General features: G+C 41.6%; 1 protein-coding gene across 4 annotated transcripts in view; it reads right to left on the reverse strand.

The window, feature by feature from the left end:
* Positions 1-3,976: 3,976 nt before the first annotated feature.
* Positions 3,977-22,335, reverse strand: part of LOC111950702 (forkhead box protein P2) — a 114,932-nt gene continuing 96,573 nt past the window's right edge. For 3 of the 4 annotated variants that reach the window (XM_070434579.1, XM_070434576.1, XM_070434577.1), the window contains 7 exons: positions 19,102-19,312; positions 18,430-18,533; positions 18,193-18,294; positions 15,512-15,633; positions 15,157-15,226; positions 13,524-13,849; positions 3,977-7,719 (listed from right to left, as the gene is read on the reverse strand). In XM_070434579.1, coding sequence (XP_070290680.1) covers positions 7,575-7,719; positions 13,524-13,849; positions 15,157-15,226; positions 15,512-15,633; positions 18,193-18,294; positions 18,430-18,533; positions 19,102-19,312 — 1,080 coding nt within the window. In that variant the 3' untranslated portion in view covers positions 3,977-7,574. The remainder of the gene's footprint in view (positions 7,720-13,523; positions 13,850-15,156; positions 15,227-15,511; positions 15,634-18,192; positions 18,295-18,429; positions 18,534-19,101; positions 19,313-22,335) is intronic. The other variant, XM_070434578.1, reaches the window with a different exon arrangement.

Below are 22,335 nucleotides of genomic sequence, written 5' to 3' on the forward strand. Positions count from 1 at the left end.
CCAATGTCACCTGCWTTGTAATTTGATTACTTCAYGTGAGGAATTAKTATGTGTATTTAATGTAATTTTTTCCCACTTTTTCTTTCTCAATTTTTTTGGGGGGGATAAATGTTGCAGAGGGAGGAACAGAGAGAAAGATAGAAGGGTTAGGGTTAGCATGTCTAGCGGATATGCCAGCATTGTGCTAATAAATGACAGCTGATTTATGCATCTGTATTCTTTTATTTATAAAAAATTGCAAGCAGGCCGATTTCTGATATGAATAATACAAGTGGATCCACTTTGATTAGGGCTTCAGTGGAGAGCTGTGCATATTCAGCATTACAATTAAATCTTCTGATGTGAAATGGGAATGACACGCTAATGAAGCGAGCCAGCGAGCCTGAACCGAGACTGTCCAACATCGTTATGGGATATCTTAGATGAAGAGTAATTATACGAGGAACACTGAAATGTCATTAAAAATCTTCAGTAAGTGATTTAACCCCACTTTTCCCCACTAATGCTAGATTTGTCTTTTTTACTCCTCTCCTCAGGTTTTTTTCTCCCCTCTTTCGTCAATTTTTTTGGGGGGCAAGACCGATCAGAAAGTTCCTCCTCAGAAGTTCCAGCAGAAAAATGCCAGACTTAATATACATGGGTTTTAAAGACGGAGATACAATCGAGTGTCCTAATTTAATTTGGTGCATCAGAACTCAATGGTGGTGGTATGTAATTGAAATCGTTCCTTAATAAATTCATATGAATTGGCAATTAGGTCTTGATCTGATTCCACCGAATGGATTGAAATTGATAGTGGAGGTCCTTGAGCCATATCACTCCAGCCACTTTCACATTATCAAGCTCAAATGTTGATATATTATAAGTAATAACGTGCAGTAAAAATACTTATGTGGAAGGGATTGGATGTTGTTGATAAGCTGATTTAGTTAATCTGATTCTCATTCATTCATTCATTCATACATGTTTGATGTGTTCTCATTTTACAGTCTGAGATTTACCCACTGCCTCAATGTGTTTTCTCAATGTGTTGTTTTCTGAATAAACCAGCTGTAAAACAATTACTGAACGATATCATGTTACCATATAATATTCATTACTGTCATTATGGAGTCTCACTATTTGTGCTTTGAGCATGTGTGTGTGTGTGTGTGTGTGTGTGTGTGTGTGTGTGTGTGTGTGTGTGTGGTGTGTGTGTGTGTGTGTGTGTGTGTGTGTGTGTGTGTGTGTGTGTGTGTGTGTGTGCTGTGGTGTGTGTGTGTGTGTTGTGTGTGTGTGTGTGTGTGTGGTAGGTGCTGGATATGCCACAGGCAAGAATTCATGAACATCAGCAGTTTCTCACCACTTTGTTCGGTTAATCCCTTGTTTCAGTGGGAGAAATATGCATTTTTTCCAGCATGCATTACTTCATTCACAGCCCATTATATCCACAGGAAGTAAAATGTACCTTTACCCCAGGACCCACTGATGTCATGATTTGTGAATGTCTATGGGCCACATAATTTTTGGCCCCACAGAGGCAACGCTGTATAACATTACGAGCAAATAGGATACTTCGTTTCAATAAAGGTTTGTTATGCATGTAAAATTAAAAACTGTTAATTTAATTGTCTTATTTAGTTTAAACAGTGAAACAAAAAGGGGTGAAAACTGTTATTTTTAAAGGGTATCTAATCAGTCTCAACTAAACTGATACCATTTTATATTGTTATCACATAATACTGCATCATGGCAAGACATTGTATCATTTGTATAGACTTCATTAATAAAAGCATTTGTCAGCCTAATATAACTGAAACAGTGCAGAGCTCTGTCTGGCCCTGTGCTGCTGATAGGACAAACATGTGAGTGGCGTGACCGCGTCCGTTACGGAACATGGAGTCATGGCATAAAACTGGCACCGCTAGAAAAACGAGTGCCGAACCCAAACGTGCCTCGAAGCTATGCAATTATTTTTGCACTGAGTCCAATATCAACTCGAGAGCAATGCAAATTATTTAAGACGCGCTTTTCAGGGCCCGCAATTATAATAATGATGATCTCAATTAGCGTCGCCATTGCCTCTGACTATTTAGCAGGCAATTTTGCAGCCTGGGGGYGAGGGTATTCTGGAGAGCTGACACACACTGTCAGACCAGGAGGAGGAGAGGAGGAGAGGGAGACGAGTCCTCGGACGGACGCTCAATCAATAAACGTGTGACTGGAGATATTTACTGCAACGTCCCAGGAGGAGACGGCCTAAATTGACCTAATTGGTCAGTGTTAGAAATTAAATTAAATGTAGCTGGATGGAGTTCRTTTGCTAGGACTAATTCCGAAGCTCAAATGATACACAACCACTTGAAGGATAAAGTCAGTATCCTACAAGCGCTAAAAGGATCAAGTAACTTTTGAATTCAATAACAATGTTAACTGTTCTAATCTATTTTTAAAAGAAGATGAATACTAACAAATAAAAGCACTGAGAATRAAACAATCTCCATATAGGCTACATCAGCTTTTATGTGCATTTGAGTCAAAAATGTACTGTAGTTCAATAACAGATACACTTCCAGTGTGTGACTATATAGGTGTTGCTACATTCACCCAGTGCACCGCTCCTTCTAAAGGAGTTTCGAAATTAACTCTGACCTATTTAAGAGAGAMTTCTCTCCTTTTCCTCTGGATATAAAAGGGACTTCTCTTCCCGGCGTTCATGTGGAAAAGGTTTGCAYCACTACCCCTTTCTTTTATTCATCGCACTGTAAATAACTCCACTTTATGAARAGCAGCCAGTGTGACTCACGGATACCTCTCTAACCACAACACATTATTATTTCATGGTCTTTGAAAGAGGGGTCTGTAACGTCGCCTCACACTTTAATGTGGGAGCTCTTTCTGATGTTGTGTAGTACACAGCCCCGTCCTTGTTGCGACTCCTCACTTGAATTCACAGGCACTTCCGTGTGCATAAATAGCACGAGAGACGAGTGTGCCTCGCGAGGTAATGCTCTGGAACGCCGTTAGCGCGCGAGATAACAGCAGGCATGGTTGCGGCTCAGGGCTGTCATTGGGGGGGGGGGGGGGTTGTGTGTGTTGTTCTCCAATTGACTTCTCATGGGACATCACATAGAGAAAATAACATTTGGGTTGGCATTGTCATTAAATGACCAGCGGACATGATTCAAAGCATCCCAGATAGAATGTCCCTGGCCACTCTTTGGAACGTGAACGAGCCCTTAGAATACAGAGGAGCTAATGGGGACCTATTGGTCATGGTGTATTCAGTGTGAATCTCAATGAGCGTGTCAGTAAGAGCTCTCCATGACCGACAAGGTGTAACCTAGCTGAGATGAGTTGAGCTATCCACTGCTTGTCATCCACACTGTTCCTTGTTCTATAGCATCAGTCAGCACATTTCCATCGAGAATTGGTTTGAAAAATGAAGAAGGAACAGTAACATTGGAATATAACCATAAACAGCTATTTATATAAAAAAAAAGCATGTTCTTATGCCCTTTCTTGATGCCCACACCTCTCTACAGTGGGTACCTGTGTGCCTCTTCTGAGTCTCTGTTGATCCCTACAGTATGCTATTCCCTGGATAAACCCCTGGTCAAGGCTTATGATAAACTCTCCAGTAATTACAGGCCTAGTAGTGTACTGGGCCATAGTTGTACTTGATCAAAGGGTGGCTTGAACACGTGGCCCCTGAGCCATTACTGGGCCAGGGGGTTGGCTCCAGAGGGCTCTGCCAATGGATCCGCATGTCCCCATCCTCTAAACAAGACTCTAGGTGCTAGAATCTGGAACAAAGCCTTGTAACATACACATTAAAATTGAATTGTTTTTTCCCCCTTCTCATTCTCAGAAGTAGCACAGTCCTGAAACGTTAAAAGCGTAATGCCAGCTAGATGTTTCATGGTTGCGCCTTTGTAGAATAAAATGTATATGTGTACAAAAAAAGTAAGAACTCCCTGAAGTTGGAGGTAGACAGTTGCTTTTCAAAATCCTAGTTTTGGTCCTTTATTTTAGTCAGCAGTGAAAAGCCATGAATACAGAAAATAATAACGACTGTTACAATTCTCAACCATGACCTTCTAGTGTCAGAGAATCTTTAACGCATGGACACAGTACACGGTAATGAAGGTATCAAAAATGAGTTAACCTCGATCCTAAAGGAATAAAACAAAAAAACATAAAATGTATTCACCAATTACATAAACATATGTGTTTGCTACAGTCCCAATTTACTGTATACATAGAGGGATCATGTTCCCAATTATTAGAGAATGATAGTAGTAGAAAGTATACAGGACTCAACTGCCTGACATAATACTTCATAAAGTATGCACAGAGGTACAAGCAATAAATACACACATTAGGTTAAGCCTTACAGCTACGCAAAGCAGATGCAGAAAAAGCAGGTTTGCTATTCTTAGCGAGCAATGAGAGAACAGTAAAAAATCATGAAATTCAGAAAAGAAACACAGATTTTTTTTTTCTTCGCTTAGAAAAAAGTCTGGTAAATTTTATGGGTCCACCAACATTTTTACATAGTATGCACAGTTATCAAAATACAGACAAAATCATCCCAGAAAATCCAGACAATCCTAAAATCTAGTGGAGGAGCAGATTGCAGTTCTGGGATCTTTCTGGTATTATGTGCAAGCAACTATTTTAGACATTTTTATTTTTACAAAACCCATGCAAAATCTACAGGTAATATGCATTCTGTGGCTGACAGTTTTTTCCTTCCCAAACAGTATAGTTGAGGTACGCATTCTTATGCATTGTACTTACATTTAGGTCATCCTCCTGATCATTTGTATTTCTTATATTATTTTTATTTGTTAATGATTGTTTTCCTGTCCACCAAATTATTTTAGACATGCATTTTAAAACACAATATTCCCTTAAAGGTATTTTTACATTATCATTCTACAAATGTTTGAGGACAACCTATTACAATACTAATCTTCTTTCTGTATCTGATGTTGGGAATGTAAACTGTCCGTTGAGCCATGTCCATTGAGTAAAGTGTAACAGCTCTTGTGGCTTTCTAATAACTCAACGTGCAATCTGCCATTTAATTGTTCTGAATTGGTTGTGCAGAGGTAGAACCTTTTAGAAAGCCTTCATTTTTGGGGTTAAGTGGGAGAATCCTTTTTTTTTTTTTTGAAAGACGCTGTGTCCTTATATTTGGTGTGATAAGAATATTATGAACGTTGTCTTCAAGTCATTTTGCTGACTCCATCAAAGTACATAAGGGAGAAGCTTTGTTCCTGGGCCCAGCACCCTCTTGAAGTGGAACTGGCATGACTGTGTGTGTAACGTGTGTTTGGTTATGCATGTGTGTTTGGTTATGTATGTAGTAGTGCGCTAAGCTCTAGCAGCCAACTTGTCTGGCTTGGCACAACACTCGAAAACAACATATATGCACAGTATGTTTCCATACATACGCACAAAGCAGACACACACTGATAGTTAAAATACAATACAACTCAGTCAGTTATTTGACAGTATCTGTTTTTCTGCATCTGAAGGTTACCATAACAAGGACCAGGAAAGCTGGCAGACCAAACACACAGGACTGTGTGTGTGTGTGTGTGTGTGTGTGTGTGCCTTTGAAAGGGTTTGTGTGTGTCATTTCTAGAGTGTCTATCCCATAACCAGAGGCAGAATCTTGTGTAACTTTGGTTTGACTGAAAACGGAAATGACCATTAAAGCAACAACATCCACTTTTCTAGATGACATTTAGCTGAGAGAAATGAAATATATTTTTTGACAATCACTAACTTCTAATCCTGCCACTAGAATCCCAAATGTGATATACAAGTTGCCTACCCTATACAGAATRCAGTGCAGTTAAAGATAGCTTCTCCTATGCTACCACTGACTGTATCTATATAGTTAAGAAGCTATGGATTAGACARTGAAGTATTTAAACTATAGAATAAAGCAAATATCACCTAGAAAAGGCTTCTTTTCACCTTTGATATCCCTCTTCTACAATGGCTATATTATTTGCTTTTACGTGATAACCAAGCCACATCATTTCATATCAACTTGAAATTATGACTTATTTGGCTTTACTAGATATTTTAAATGTTTGGTTACTATGTTTTCAGTTTCGGTTTCAAACGCGGCTCTAAACAAACCGCATGGAAATAAGACATGACACATTTGACAGTCCCACTAAACATGACATATTCACTAGATTAGAGAAAACTATGACATGATGGGTAACGGAAAAACAAAAACAAAGAAATCAAAAACAATCTTCACAACAACACAATTTTCTGCACTTCCATTGAACACACAAATGTTCATTTTGGTCATGATCCACTTTTACAGTAGAGCTGCTTTCTACCAGTCCCTATCACATAGCCTGTAGTTACATATCACATCACCTCTCCTCTCTCGCCCTAAACTCCAAGTGGACACTACAAGTTATCAAATTACRCATCAAAATCTTGTATTTTTTTCTTGAATCATCTTTGTACAGGGCTAAATTAAACGATCCCAGAGGTTATTTAGAAGGTAGTTTGCGGAAAGCTTCTCTTTGTACTAGTTAAAGTCACAGAAGGCTGACCAAAGAGTCTGGTGGCTTCTGTCTAAGCTATTGGCCATTGATAGTGTTGGCTTTGGTTTCTAGCTGTTGCCTGTGACTGTTTGCAGGTAGACAAAGCTTTAGAACAAGGAGGTAAAAGAGAACAGCAGAAGAATATGCAGAAATGCATTTTTCCCCCCGTATTGGTTGGTGCTTACACAAACAGTTAAGTTACTCAAACTTAATGTCACGTTAATTACTTTTCATCACAAACAGGTTCAGACTGGAAGCCTACTTTTTTTGACAGCTGCAACAGTCTTGATACCGTGCTTCTGTTACTGTTGGGAAATAGGAAATGGCATTTACAGTTGGTGGTGCCAGAAATCAGAATACAAAAAGTAGAACGCAAAAAAGAAGAAAAAAAAATACTGTTTTTTTTTTKTTGAATTTTTGCAACATACAGGCAGTGACACTAATTTCTGATACTACTCCTGTGCAAATGACGGACAGAGCAACAACGTTTGAATTGAACCAGCAATTGTTTCTAACATCAACAACTACTGTGAGGGTTTTTTGATATTCACAAAATTAAACATCTTTTTTTTTGGCAGTATATGAGGCCGTTAGCTTTCTACAGAACGGGTTTCCAGACTCGTGTTTTTGTCGTTTTCCGTCCATGAGCCTCTGTGTGTGTCTGTGTGTATGTAGTCGCCAAGCCATCTTAATGAAACAGGTCTGAAAGTCGTTTTAAAAACCAGACATCTCATGCCTGTCATGTTCAGTCAGGGATCCCATAGGGCTGCAACAAAGAGTCCCTTTGGGCCTGGTCTTCCGGATGCATGCTCAATAAATACTCCAGTCCGCAGGTCGGGAGGGAGGAGAGTCAGCTGTGGTCTGTTCTGTTGGTTCTGTTTGGTTCTGGGTGAGGAGTGGTTCTGGTTCTAGCAGGTTCTAGGAGGACAGCCTGTGAGGAAACAGGTAGGAGGACAGTGTGACGGAGGTGGAGGGAGGGGCCTGTAGTAGTGGGAGGGACTCCAGTAGTCACTCCAGGTCATCTGATAGGTTGCCCTCCTCCAGCTCCCGGTCGTCGTCTAGCTCTGGGCTGTGGTTGGCTGTCGTCACCAGTGACATCGGACAGTCGTCGTCGTCCATGTTCAATGGCTCCTCCTTGACGTGGATCGCTGACCTGGAAAGGAATTTATGAAATATGTTGTAAATTATTTTATACATAAAGACATATGATATCCGAGTAGGAAATTGATACTGTTCCACCAGTATGCCTTAGTCCCATAGTCCACCCAGGTAGAAGCTACTGTCATACGTGAATGTGTGAACTCCCATACAATTAAACACAAAAAATATGATTGAAGAGAGAAGTTAGGCTGGTTACAATTCAAATGAGTGCCACAAGCCTGGATTTCACCCATGCACTACCAAGGTGTTTGAGCACACAGCTTTGAACTAAACCTGTCTCTCTGCCTGTCCGGTGGTTGGTCAGTGAGCTGCAGACAGGGGTCTACAGTGGCAGTGAAGTCAAAGAGATCCTCTTATGAATATCTGAGTTGTTTGCGTACAAGGCTCTAGGGTATCAACTCTTCGCCCTGGTCACATATTTTATCATGCTGCTATTTGTTAAAGGTAATTAGAAAGATTGTGAGGGAGAAGCTCCTCAGCACAATTAACAGGGGGTGAACCAGAAAAAAACAACAACTAATAAATAACTCAAATAGCCTCCCTCTTCTACAGAATGTATCCTCAATATTTATTTGTATTTCATTTAACCTTTATTTAACTAGGCAAGTCAGTTAGGAACAAATTGTTATTTACAATGACGGCCTAACCCTCCCCTAACCCGGACGACGCTGGGTTAATTGCGCGCCGCCCTATGGGATTCTCGATCGCGGCAGGTTGTGGTACAGCCCGGGATCGTACCCGGGTCCCCCAAAGATATTCCATATAATAAACCTACAGTATGTATTTTTCAGAGAAAACATAAAACATTTTGAATGCAATAATTGAAATCAGCCCGAATTATCATAAACATATCAAAGCTGGCATTACGTTGCTAACCAGCGTGTAACAACAACCATAGTATTTGTGAAACGATCACTTCCACTCTAAGCAATTGCATCAACATTTTTATGACAAAAATGTGAAAATGGCTTATACCCAGACATGGTTGGCCATCAAGAGTTTACTGATGACACCTGGTTGACTTAAAATATATATATATAAAACACACTGCATGCTAAATAATGGAGAATTTCTCATCCCCTCTAGTCCCCCGGAGCAAGGGGAGTCAAGCTTTTTTTTTATCTGGTTAATAGAAAGCGCAATGCGTCGTTAATATGCAGGGGCGTGCGTGTCGCTCCTCCAGAGGAAAAACCTGCAGCTAGTCTCCGCCATTACATCAGCTTCAGCCCGGCAGTTCAGTCGGACATACATGATACATGTTTTTTAACTCTAAACGAATGAATATCTTTAGCCGCTGTCAATAAAGGCAGTGTTGAAAACACTGAAAACACCGGACTGAGTGAGGAAGTGGGACGTTTCCCCTCCAGAACAACAGAGAGAGGATGGGAGGAAGTGTGGTTGGCTACTAACAAGAATAATAATGCTGTCACACACAAACAAGGCTTAACATGATCCGGGGCCCTACTCAGGAAAGGGTTTGTGGTGCGATGATAAATCTGAACAAAACTAATTATTTTTGACACGTCAGATGCATCAGGGAATCCCTGTGGACTAACAGGAGGGAAGAGGAGAGAGAGAGAGAGAGAGAGCCGCGAGAGAGAGAGAGAGAGAGAGAGAGAGAGAGGAGACAGAGAGAGAGAGAGAGCAAGAAAAATCCTTATCAAGTACTCTCTGTATTAGAATGTGTCTGGCAGCCATCTCCTGGGTTGCCTTCATCAATGGCAGGAGGAACTTTGAATTTGAAAATAATTTTAAAAGGTACAGATTACTTTAATATTTATAGCAAAATAAATTAATATTCAGATGTGGTAGCTAGAAGGAGAAGCTTTGCCTTTCCAAGATGCTCGGCGGTGTGATGAATATTTCTGTTTCCTTCTCAACCCACACACTCAAGAGGAGAAACCAGAATAAACAGAACTCTCCCCTCTAGGTGAGAAGAGGGGGATGAAACAATTATCTGGGATTAATTTCTATACACTCTTTCTAGTTATCTGGTAACACATTTATTGAATTTATTTTGTTGTCGTAAATAAAAACAATGAACAATATTCATATTCAGAGCTACCACTCTAATCAACAGACATATGTTTTGATATTAAGTATTTGATATCTCTCCCAATTCATCTTTTTACAAAAAAACATGTACAGTGCCTTCAGAAAGTATTCACACCCCTTGACTTTTTCCACATTTTGTTGTGTTACAGCCTGAATTTAAAATTGGCCTACACACAACATCCCATCATTTCAAAGTGGAATAATGTTTTTAGAATTTGTTTTTAAATTAATTAAAAATAAAAAGCTGAAATGTCTTGAGTCAATAAGTATTCAACACATTTCTTATGCTAAGYCTAAATAWGTTCAGGAGTAAAAATGTGTTTAACAAGTCACACAATAGGTTGCATGGACTCACTCTGTATGCAATAATAGTGTTTAACATGCTTTTTGATTGACTAGTTCATCTCTGTACCCCACACATACAATTATCTGTAAGGTCCCACAGTCGAGCAGTGAATTTAAAACACAGATTCAACCACAAAGACCAGGGAGTTTTTCCAATGCCYCGTAAAGAAGGCCACCTATTGGTAGATGGGTATAAAAAAAAGCAGACACTGAATATCCCTTTGAGCATGGTGAAGTTATTAATTACAGTTTGGATGGTGTAACAATACACCCAGTCATTACAAAGATACAGGCATCCTTCCTAACTTAGTTGTCGGAGAGGAACGAAACCGCGCAGGGATTTCACCATGAGGCCAATGGTGACTTTAAAACAGTTACATAGTTTAATGCCTGTGACATGAGAAAACTGAGGATGGATCAACAACATTGTAATTACTCCACAATACTAACGTAAATGACTGAGAGAAAAGAAGGAAGCCTGTACAGAATAACAATATTCCAAAACATGCATCCTGTTTGCAATAAGGCACTAAAGTAAAACTGAAAAAAATGTGGCAAAGGAATTAACTTTATGTCCTGAATACAAAGCGTTATGTTTGGGGCAAATCCAACACAACACATCACTGAGTACCGCTCTTCATATTCAAGCATGGTGGTGGCTGCACCATGTTATGGGTATGCTTGTCATCGGCAAGGACTAGGGAGTGTTTTAGGATAAAAATAAACGGAATAGAGCTAAGCACAGGCAAAATMTTCTTCCACTTTGACATTACAGAGTATTTTGTGTAGATCGTTGACAAGAAATGACAATGAAATCCATTTTAATCCCTCCTGGTAACACAACAAAATGTGGAAAATGTCAGGGGGTGTGAATACTTTCTGAAGTATATTGAAATCCTTGGTGATCTCCCTCAAGCTTTGTAATAAATCATTTGTATTTAACATGTTACAACAAACATGCTACATTGACGATATTCTTAACAGGAGATAAATGAGGCAGGACCAGATGGTGGTCAGAAGCACAGCCATTTTTTAAATATATATATATTTTTTTAAATGTAAGCTTTATTTAACTAGGCAAGTCAATTAAGAACAAATTCTTATTTACAATGACGGCCTACCCCGGCCAAACCCGGACGACGCTGGGCCAATTGTGCGCCGCACTATGGGACTCCCAATCACGGACGGATGTGATACAGCCATTAGACACCCAGCAGCACAACCCTTTCTCCTCATCATCACAGGCATAGCTCATAGCTTTCATTTGTATTCATTATAAACCACTAACATGCTTGTGTGGTTGGAGAATGAAAAAAATAAAGGAGAAAAATGATTAGTCCTCGTTGTGGCTTTACACTGTATTAGAGAACCATTGGATGAGTCATTTATTCGTTAATGGCTAGCTGGCATTATGAAGTCTGGACTAAATGCCTAGGCTCTGTGTCTGATAAATACCAGCTATGTGTGTGTGCGTGAAGTTCATGTGTGTGTGTGTGTGTGTGTGTGTGTGGTTCATAAGTGCATCTTGGACAGAGACTCATCACCATCACTGGCAGATTATGATCACTGGTAATCACGCTCTGTATGAGGCATGGCAGGGATGCAAATAACATCATTAGCTATGTGTCGTATGTTAACGAGGAGCGGGGGACGATCAGAGGACAGAGTGACACACATGATAGCATCTGAACATGGATCATTTACGGTTATCAAGGAGTGTGGAGTGATATAAAGTACATACAACAACGTAATGGCCTTACATAACAATGCAACATTTTAAAAAACTAAGGATTTTGGGTCAATTTTTTCACAAATTTTACAATGTGATACTGTGGTCAATATGCGTACATTTTTGAAAGTCTAAATCTCTTTTATTCAAAGTGGAACTGTTTTTACTGAAGTCCTTAAGCAGCATCCTACTGTACTGTAATTCTAGCTGGCACATCTAGTTCCTGTCTTTTTTTGTCTTTTCTTCCTCTTAAGCATACCCTTGAGGGGACACACACACACATAAATGGTAACATGCCTGGAGCTATCTGAGTCGCTGTTTGGCTGATAGCATTAACCTCCAGAAGTGGGGGAAAAAGGTTTGTCTAATTGTTCGATTCACTTGGTTTCTGAAGTTTCCCTGCTCTCTCCTGAGGACCGGCTGGTACGCCGTGTACTCTTTAGTTAGTGTTACTCTCCCTTCATTATTAAGTGCATCCCAGAGAACCCACTCATAAAAACACATTTCTTCCATTTTGAGGATGTTGCGGCCGTGTAAAGGCGGAGAGCGGTAGTGGAGGCAGCCTCCACAGCACCCCCTCACACTGAGGCGAGATCGTCTGAGAGAGAGAGTCTCCTGTTCTGTCCGTTATTAAAAGTTAAACAGCCTGGGGGAGTGGATACACAGGGATTCTGTCTGGCACTGCAGATATGCCCCACTTAACCCCCCCCCCCACTCTGGCCCATTTCCGAAAGGAATAAACACATCTAAACAAATGAATGTATGGGTTGGGCCAGCTCCTCTCAGAACAGTCAGTCCCCTTCTTCGATACGGAACTGGCCTAATTCCCGGTGCTACTCCAGAGATGGCTAGCAAGTTAGCTACTCTGGCTGGGCTTGCATCATTGATTTCAAATAGGGGGGCGGGGTGAGGAAGTGTGTGGGGGATGGAGGAAGTAGTAGCTTCACATACAGCGCCCTTGGTGTTCCATTTCCTATCTTTGGCTAGGTAAACATGGACTACAGTGACACGTGTGACATCACTGGTTAGAGGGAGAGCACATTTGTAACGTACACATTCCTGAAATCCACATGACATACATTTTTAATGGCCCTCTTTCTCTCTCTGGGCTCCATTAAAAAAGATAGAGAAGGCAAAGATTTTTAAGTAATTAATGATACAGTTAGCTGCTAAATATTAATATGGACGGTCTTGAATAAAATATGACATCTAAACCCCTACAATGCAGACATTGGAGTAATTCAAACCGAATGTGTAATTATCTTCTTTTTTATAGGTTATAACTGTTACAACTGACAACCATGTATGTAAAACTCACCTCAGGTGTGGCATAACATGTCGTTGAAATGAAGATCTCTTTGAACCGCCAAAATACGCTGTTAATTTAGTACTAAAATCAAATTAGTCCCCAAAAACCTCCCACAATGTTATAATCTAGTAAAGACTTTTAACAAGCTACGATGCTAACAAAAGACAGCTATGGGGAGAGTGGGGATCCACTGTTGCTACTGTATCATCTGGTACATGGAACAGAGGGGGAGGTCTGTCACCAACTCTCTCTCTGTGTTACAGTGAACACACTGGGGTAGGTGTGTGTGTGTGTGCATGCGTTAATGTGTGTGTGTGCGTGCATCACCACCAACGAGAAGCCACTGAGTGCTACTTACATGTGTGCCTGTGGGGAGTATCCTCCAGGGCTGCTGTGGCCGTTGGTGTCCAGGTGATCCAGCGATCCGTTCAAGTCGGACTGGAGCAGGCTTGGGGGGCTGCTACCCATCATTCCTGRGGGGCTGCCACCCATCAACCCATGGGGGCTCCCGCCCATGAATCCATGTGGGCTACCACCCATCAACCCATGGGGGCTACCGCCGAGCATACCAGGGGGGCTCCCGCCCATTAGACCAGGAGGACTGCCTCCCATCAAGCCAGACGAACTGCTGTTCATCAGACCAGGGTTCCCCAGCAGAGGCAGGGAGGTCTCAGCCAACGCCGCCTGGGAGGGAGGGAGGGAGGGAGGAAGAGGGGGGAGAGAGGGAGAGGAAGGGGAGAGGGAGGAAAAGAGTGGAAGAGAAAAGGGGGGTGGTTGATAGAGAGAGGGGGAGGGAGTGAGCGAAGGGGGAAAAAGGAAGAGAGAGAGAGAGAAAGTGATGGAAGTTAGAGACAAAAGGGTATTCAGATTATAGGCCATCATTGAGATAAACCTCACACTTTTAAGTTCCACACAAAGAAAATTCCACACAAAAACTATCTTTTCGTATTTGTTTCAATAGTCCATTGTTGATATTGTCCCAAAATGTTTTGCATGTCAGCAATCAAATTTCAAGATATATCACTTTCAAAATACAGATAACACTAGTAAAGACTGTTAACAAGTAATTATGCTGACAAAAACAGCTATGGGGAGCTGTATTTTGAAAGTTGTATATCTTGAAAACTTGACTGTTGACATGCAAAACATTTTTGGGACTATATCAACAATTAACTAATGAAACAAATACCAAAAGAGAGTTTTTGGGTGGAGTTTTCCTTTAAGACATTTACTGGATGCTTTCTATAGGCTGTAAATGACTAATGATTGGATAGTTTACAACCATCATTGGACAGTTTTCACTGATGGTTTATTCGACTCAATATAACTCCACACAATGAAAGATCTTTGATGCCACTGATATCACCATGTTGGCTTTCGATGACTATTAAAACAGACCAAAAACTTTACCTTCAAAATAAGATAGAACTCCTGACACTTTTGCCTCCTGCGCATTAAAGTTATATTTGCGATTCAAATTTGACGTTTTGGCTATGAGCACCTTGCCGGCTGGCCCGAAAGTACGAAGCCAAATCATTTATGACAGCTTGGATAAATATTAATGCAAATGCTTTTGCATTTGCTGAGGCTGCTATCAATCTGTGCCTGTATTCAAGCTGGAGAGAGAGAAAGAGCTGGTGCCTGCTCTAACCACAGGGTGGCCTCCATTCTCACTGATCTCTACCAGACAGATGGAGAGAGAAGGRGAGAGATGGAGGGAGGGAGGGAGAGAGAGGAGGGAGGAGAGAGGGAGAAGAGTGAGACCCTCCACTCAACTTTAGCCACTTTCTTCTGCATCTCCCTTGCTGACTATGAACATACAATACAKTAGGCTGAGGTCTTAAGAACTACTTCCATTTAACCACACAGAAACCCCACACATAGACAGCTGTAGGCTATAGTACCCTCAATACAATGGAGGGGAATCAGTCACATTTTGTCTAGCGTACAGGATCTGACAGAGCAATCGCAGCTTAATGCTGGGTGTTTACCTGTAAGCTGGCGTTTAAAGCAGCTCCATAGCCCAGGCTGGAGGGAAGGTTCTTCACAAGCGTCGGGCTTCTACACCAGGAAACACAAATACACAAAACAGTTTGAAATAAACATTCTTATTTTTACAAAATGGCATATTCCAACATAAACAAATAAATATCTAACATCATTGTAAAATACCTATTTCTCCTAATAGCTGTGACATTAAATCACTTTGGAATGAACGGCAGCCCTTGAACAGACACCATATACTGTACTACAGTGATATTTAAAAATGGCTGATTATTAGTGGTAATACGGTACAGGGCCTAGGACTAGGTGGGGAGTTAGAGTGACAGCTCTGCTCTAACGTACCCTGTTATCTTCTGAGACCTGCGTTTCTGGTACTCCATCTCGTCCACCGTCCACACGGCCCCCTTCACGTTCTCCACACGCACAAAGCACTTGTGCAGACTGAGGTTGTGGCGAACGGCGTTCTACAGGCGGAAACAAGGAGAGAAAGGTTATGGAAAGAGTCCATTTTTTATTTTTATTATCCACCTAAGAAAGGAAGGAAAGAAAGAAAGGAAGGGAAATAGATTTTTTTTTTGAAATTCTTAACGTTCACGCACCATTGATTTAATTAGTAAAAGTGAGCGAGTACGAATGCACTTACAAGTCACACACAGTACATATCAATCAGAGTAAGTAGGCTGAAAGGAGGTAATCAGCATAGCGAATGGCTTTTGGTGACAGAAGTGGTAATGCTGTGGTGATAATGGTGATGTCAGTAGCAGCAGCAGCAGCAGCAGCCCTCAACCCTCTGCTCTAGTCTTAATGGCAGTATCTTAAGAAGATGACAGTATCACAGATTTGAGGCCCTTCCCATCCGGTGGCTAACCACTAACCCCGGTGACAATATGAGGTGTGGGGGGGTAAGAGGAGGAGGGGGGTTGGTGTGAGAAGGTACGATTTGTGGGTGTGAGGTGGTTTTGGGGTAGGCTGACAAGGATGTCTACTATATCGAAATAGTCTGTGCATGCTGTTAAGATAGGAGTCAAACGAATGATCAGATCTTGACACCTTTTTGTTGTAATATTGTCACATACCCTTAAAGCAAAGTGTTGCTATCAAAATGACCTGAGATACGCATTACTGCGTGCATATGCAAACATTAAATATATACAAAAAAGAAAATCAACAAAAGAAATACAATATTCTTCCCCAACATTCCAGATAAATCAATATTAAAACATGCATCAAAAAGCCTACAAATAACAACCTTTGCTTTAATATCGCCCGCTTTCACATGCATTCTTTTTCCAACGAGGTATACAGTTTTTTCCCTTTAAGAAAAGAGATTCAGAAAAGAGAAAAACAGCCCATAAGCAGATCTTCGCATCTGACCTGAAAATCCCAGGATTTGATTGATCTTAATGCCCATGGCTTTGAATATGATCATTTTAATATTAATGAGAAAATGAGCAGTTTTATTATGCATGCTATACAGTTAGATCTAATAAGCTGCTGAGGAGTGAGGAGCAGAGTGGAGGCTGGATCCTCCAGTCTCAGAGCTGATGAGACCAAGCTCAGATATTAAATCACCTTTCATTTCTTTCTTTTTTCTAAAGTTCTCTCAGTTAATCAAATGACAAGCCCGTCACGGATCATCCCTCTAACGCCTTACAAAAGAAATGTGGGAGCTCAACATGTAAATATATCACCTAGGTTATTGTGAAAGAGAGAGGTACTGAGATATTTCTAATGCCCATTGTGCCCCCTTCTCTATATCATGACCGGGCCACGAAAAAAAGAAAAGGTGTGTGTGTGTGTCAGAGAGAGAGAGAGAGTGTGTGCAATGTGTGTGCTAGTTAATGACCAGTTAGTGATAAAACAATTGACTAAACAAGTTAAAAAAAACACACAGGACTGTGTGACAATTCGGAAGAGTCCGGAGTCTTTTGCAGCACACCCTTGTGGATCAGTAATCACACGCCAACATCATTTGCATCCCAAATCCAAATTAATTCACTTTGCTAAACCTAGTGCTCTGATATGCTTTGCATGCTGATGAGAGGTGGATGTATCCTGATCTCCCCCCCCCCCATCCTCTCCTCCTCCTGAGTATCCACAATGGCCACTGGCTCTTACTGGCTAACGAATTATGCTTAAGGTGGGTGAGAATAAAACACGGATAGGATACATGTAGTGTTGTGGTAGAGGGAGGGAATATACTTATCAGCAACACACACACACATTTCCCCCCAAAACAGATGCATCAAGAAGACATTTTTAACTGTGTTGGAGAGGCAGGCAATGAAAGTTGTATAGGACAGAGATACAAATGAGTCCTTTTGTCCTGGTAAATGAAGTGTGTTCTCTCCCTGACAGGCTAATTCTCACTTTGGGTCTCCTTTAGTTCCGGCTGAACGACCATAACCCCTCGGTCGGACACGCGGCCACCAGCCCGCCACTATGAGCTATGGTGTGTGTGTATAGGAGCACACGGGCCAGACACTAAACACAAAACCCCCTGCCACAGCCCCAGCCTCCCTAGGCAAACAGCCATCTTTCAGACTAATTAACCAATGATATGCAAGAGAGGCTGGGTGTGTGTGGGAGGAGGGATGGAGAGGGAGAGAGAGGAAGAGAGAGAGGAGAGAAAGATAGAGAAAGAGGAGAGCGAGATAGATATAGAGTGAGGGGAGGGACAGGAGGAGAAGTAATACGGTGCATGGTAACAAAAGGTGCTGATGATTGAGTGGCTGTATTGTAATTAGCGTGCCAGGCCCCACTCCTCCCCACTGCACCAAATTAGAAAACGATATCAGAGGCAGAATTATTCTTTCACTTGTCATCTGAGAGAAAGAGGTTGGAAAAATTCACTCTATTCAAGAGGTCAGGTTAAAGAGAGGGGAATGGGATACTAATCTGTTGGTGTCAAGTAAATAAATGTTCCTCCAAGCTTTTCTTACTGCAGGTATGGCACAAAGAGGTGTCTCTAAATGAGGAAGTAGTGTACTCTAAGGCTGTAAGAGTAGGTTTAGGGTAGGTACCTTCCAAGTAGCTGCGTTGCGTCTGAAGTAAGCAAATGTGCGCGTGAACCAGCTGTAGATTTCATTAAGCGTTAACTGCATGTCGCCCGACTCCATGATACCCTGAAATGAGATGACAGCAAATAATGGTTTACTAACTAGGCAGCATGAGACACACTCTCAGAGCTGCCTGCRATTCAAGCAGCAATTAATTTACATCTAATCAGGCAAAGTTAATTTATTTTTTCTCCCACTCACCTGCCTTATGAGGGTTGCATAAGTAAATGGCGGTCTGACATCGGCATTCTTATAAAACTCATAGTTTGGGGCAATCTCTGGAAAAATAAATACTGTGTCACCACCTGAAATAATTGGTAAATTTTATTCTTCAAGGCATTGGAATTAGTTCAGGGTTTCATCAAATTAAAAGCGGGAGAGAAAGAGAAGAGAAGAGGGAGGGGCAGCACACATCAAATCAGCATTTTCCATGTCTAACAAAATATAATTTTTATTAATCTCTCTCATGAGAAATCTTAAACACTAATACATCCATATGAAATTAGATCAATGTAGATATTTTGTATGAACATGAATAATTCATGCACATTTGATACTAAATACCAGAGAGTAAATATAAACATCAAAGACAGATGCAAAGAGCTTAAAACATAGAACATCTAAACGTTCGAACTTAATTAACATTCATGTATAATTACGCTCAGAAAAAAACATATAGATTGATTATACAGAGGCTTTTTTTCCTTTTAAATATAACATTCCATATTGGAACAAACACTGTGCGGTTGTACAACAACAACCAATAGTGACAATGCATTGAACGTCCAACACAGTATTCAATTCAATTCAATGAACCCAACTTTATTAATGATCCTAACTCTAGGTGACTGGGCTTAGTGTAGAGGTTCTTACCTGAAGACAGTTGCATGGAGTACTTGTCGGAGTGACGTCTGCGCATGGCGCCCATGCTGGGGACGTTGGCGGCGCTGAGCAGGGACGGCACCTGGGGCACCTGGGACATGGGTGTCACGGGGGCRCTGGGCGTGGTGGGGGTCTGAGGTACGTTCGGAGGGGACACCGACAGCAGGTTCTTCGACATGGTGACGCTCGATACCAAGTTCAGCTGAGTAAGGAGGAAAGGAGTGAGGGAGCGAGGAAAGGAAGGAGAGGGAGTGAAGGAGGGTGAGACAGGGTGGAGTGAAAGAGGGAGAGAGAGAGAAAGGGGGGGAGGAAGAGAGAACATGGGAAAGAGAGAGACAGACAGAGAGAAGACAGAGAGAAATATGATTGAGGGTGAGAAGGAGGAAGTAGAGGAGGGAGGGAGAAAGAAAGACGGTTTTACATCAGAAGGGGCTCTCTGACAAATGAGAGTGGATTCGCTCCACAGTTCTACAGCTGTGGATCCACTAATAAGCTGCGTTAGAGGAAGCAGCCAATCTCCACCAATTAAAGGATACAATTGTATCATAAGAATTCTTATTCGAGCACGCTGTTAAAGGTGATCTCATGATCAGCACTCCGTGTTATCCCAACCACCATCTCTAGCCCACATAGAGACAACTCACTATGTAGTGTGTACTAAACTGTGGTAGGGAGAGAGCCAGAGACAGCCACCTCCACCACCTGGCTACAGATGGCTACAGCTGGCCGGGCCACAGCACAGRCAACCCTGACCTTTCCTGGATACAAAACAAAAGCGATGCGCCTGGTGGCCGCGGCTTCTTTCCTCTTTGAAACCCGACCAGAGAGTGTCACTTTACCTCGCCGCTAACGCTAACTGAAACCCATCACTAATCCACATAGCTTTTTGCCCTCTTTTTGTATTTCTTTTTTTACTTGGGCTCATGTGATGTGATTGTAGGGGTTCCAACCAACCGAGTGGAAATTTCCACSGTGACCTTTGCGTCTCTGTGCTAATTTAGGTGGAATGGAAATGWCATCATTACATATTCAAACCAAATTGGCTTAATTGCGAATGGGGTGAGTGGAATGCTTGTGAACGTTGTGAATTAAAAGTGTATGGAGATCACTTTGAAAGGGGAGCAAGGTTGTAAGAGAGAGAGAGAGAGAGAGAGCGAGAGGCCTCAACAATAATTTGCGACAGCGTGTGTTGATAAATGCAATGAGATGTCAGATTGGAAAGACTATGGTGCATCTATGGTTTTCAGCTGATCATTATAGCACCACTTAAAGCTAATGAGCTGATACTGGGAGGGACTGTCTGGGCTGAGATGACTGGCAGCTAGTTAACAGTATGGCCTGTACTGACATCAGTACTTCTGTATGTCAGTTGGGTAGAGCACGGTGCTTGCAACGGCAGGATAGTGGGTTTGATTCCCGGGACCATCCGTAAAAAAAATATATGGCTGCAAGTCGCTTTGGATAGAAGCCTCTGCTAAGTGACATATATTGTTATGTATTACATCAACTCGAACTAGTCAGAAGAGAGAAGAACTTTCCATAGGACGGCAGAGTTACTGCGTAGGCTAGCTGTGGCCTTAGTACAAGTTTACTCTATCGCACAGTGGAAGCAGGAATGAATCTACGACTGACGAGTGTAAGTTTCAAAAACATGCACATCAGCCAATTTTTTTTAAAGGTGAAAAATATCAATTGCAAATGAATTCTAATTTTCATGTGCTAGTTATGTAATTGAATTACGGAATAATAAGGATGACGGACAAGTCATATCCATCATTGTCTGAGACAGAAAGGCTTTACTACTTTTGGGAGGAAAGTAGACTAGACGACAGCAACTGTCACTGTAGAACACAGTACAGCCAGTAAACTAGCATGACAATTGAAAAGGAAAATGTACATTGCTGTTTTTTCCCCCTACAACAGCTTACAAAAGAGTGTGTTGGATGTGTATAATACAGAAATCTCCATATAATTCATAACAGGTCAAGGCACCAAACCAACCAGGTCTTTAAAGTGTGTTCCTACTTAATCCCCCATTCACAGCATCAGACNTTTTCATTGGGCACATGTGATGTGATTGTAGGGGTTCCAACCAACCGAGTGGAAATTTCCACCCTGACCTTTGCGTCTCTGTGCTAATTTAGCTGGAATGGAAATKACATCATTACATATTCCAACCAAATTGGCTTAATTGCGAACGGGACGAGTGGACTGCTGGTGAACGTTGTGAACGTGACTGGAGATCACTTTGAAAGGGGCGCAGGGTTGTAAAAGAGAGCGTGAGAGGCCTCAATAATCATTTGCGACAGCATGTGTTGATGAATACAATGAGATGTCAGGTCGGAGAGACTATGGTGCATCTATGGCTTTCAGCTGATCATTATAGCACCACTTAAAGCTAGTGAGCTGATTCTGGGAGGGACTGTCTGGGCTGAGATGACTGGCAGCTAGTTAATACTGTAAGGCCTGTACTGACAGCAGTACTTCTGTAGCTCAGTTGGTGTAGCATGGCGCGTGCAACGCCAAGGTAGTGGGTTTGATTCCCGGGACCACCCGTAAACAAAAAATATATATATGCACGCATGGCTGCAAGTCGCTTTGGATAGAAGCATCTGCTAAATGCCATATATTTATTACATGAACTCAAACTAGTCAGAGAGAAGAACGTCCCATAGGACTGCAGAGTTACTGCGCAGGCTAGCTGTGGCCTTAGTACAAGTTTACTCTACCGCACAGTGGAAGGAGGAATGAATCTAAGACTGACGAGTGTAAGTTTCAAAAACATGCACACGTCAGCCGATTTTTTCAAAGGTGTAAAATATAAAATGCGAATGAATTATGATTTTCATGTGCTAATGATGTCATTTAATTGCGGAATATTAATGACGACGGACAAGTCATATCCGTCATTGTCTGAGACAGAAACGCTTTACTACCTTGGCGAGGAAAGTAGACTAGACGACAGCAACTGTCACTGTAGAACACAGCACAGACAGTAAACTAGCATGACAATTGAAAAGGAAAATGTATATTGTCGTTTTTTCCCCCTACGACAGCTTCCAAAACAGTGTATTTGATGTGTATAATACAGGAATCTCCATATAATTCACAACAGGTCAGGCCAGGTCAAGGCACCAAACCAACCAGGTCTTTGAAGTCTGATCCTACTTAATCCCCTATTCATTCAAAGCATCAGACGCACACGCACACGCACACACACAGCCC

The sequence above is a fragment of the Salvelinus sp. IW2-2015 genome, linkage group LG3 (assembly GCF_002910315.2).
Source record: "Salvelinus sp. IW2-2015 linkage group LG3, ASM291031v2, whole genome shotgun sequence".
Lineage (NCBI taxonomy): Eukaryota > Metazoa > Chordata > Actinopteri > Salmoniformes > Salmonidae > Salvelinus > Salvelinus sp. IW2-2015.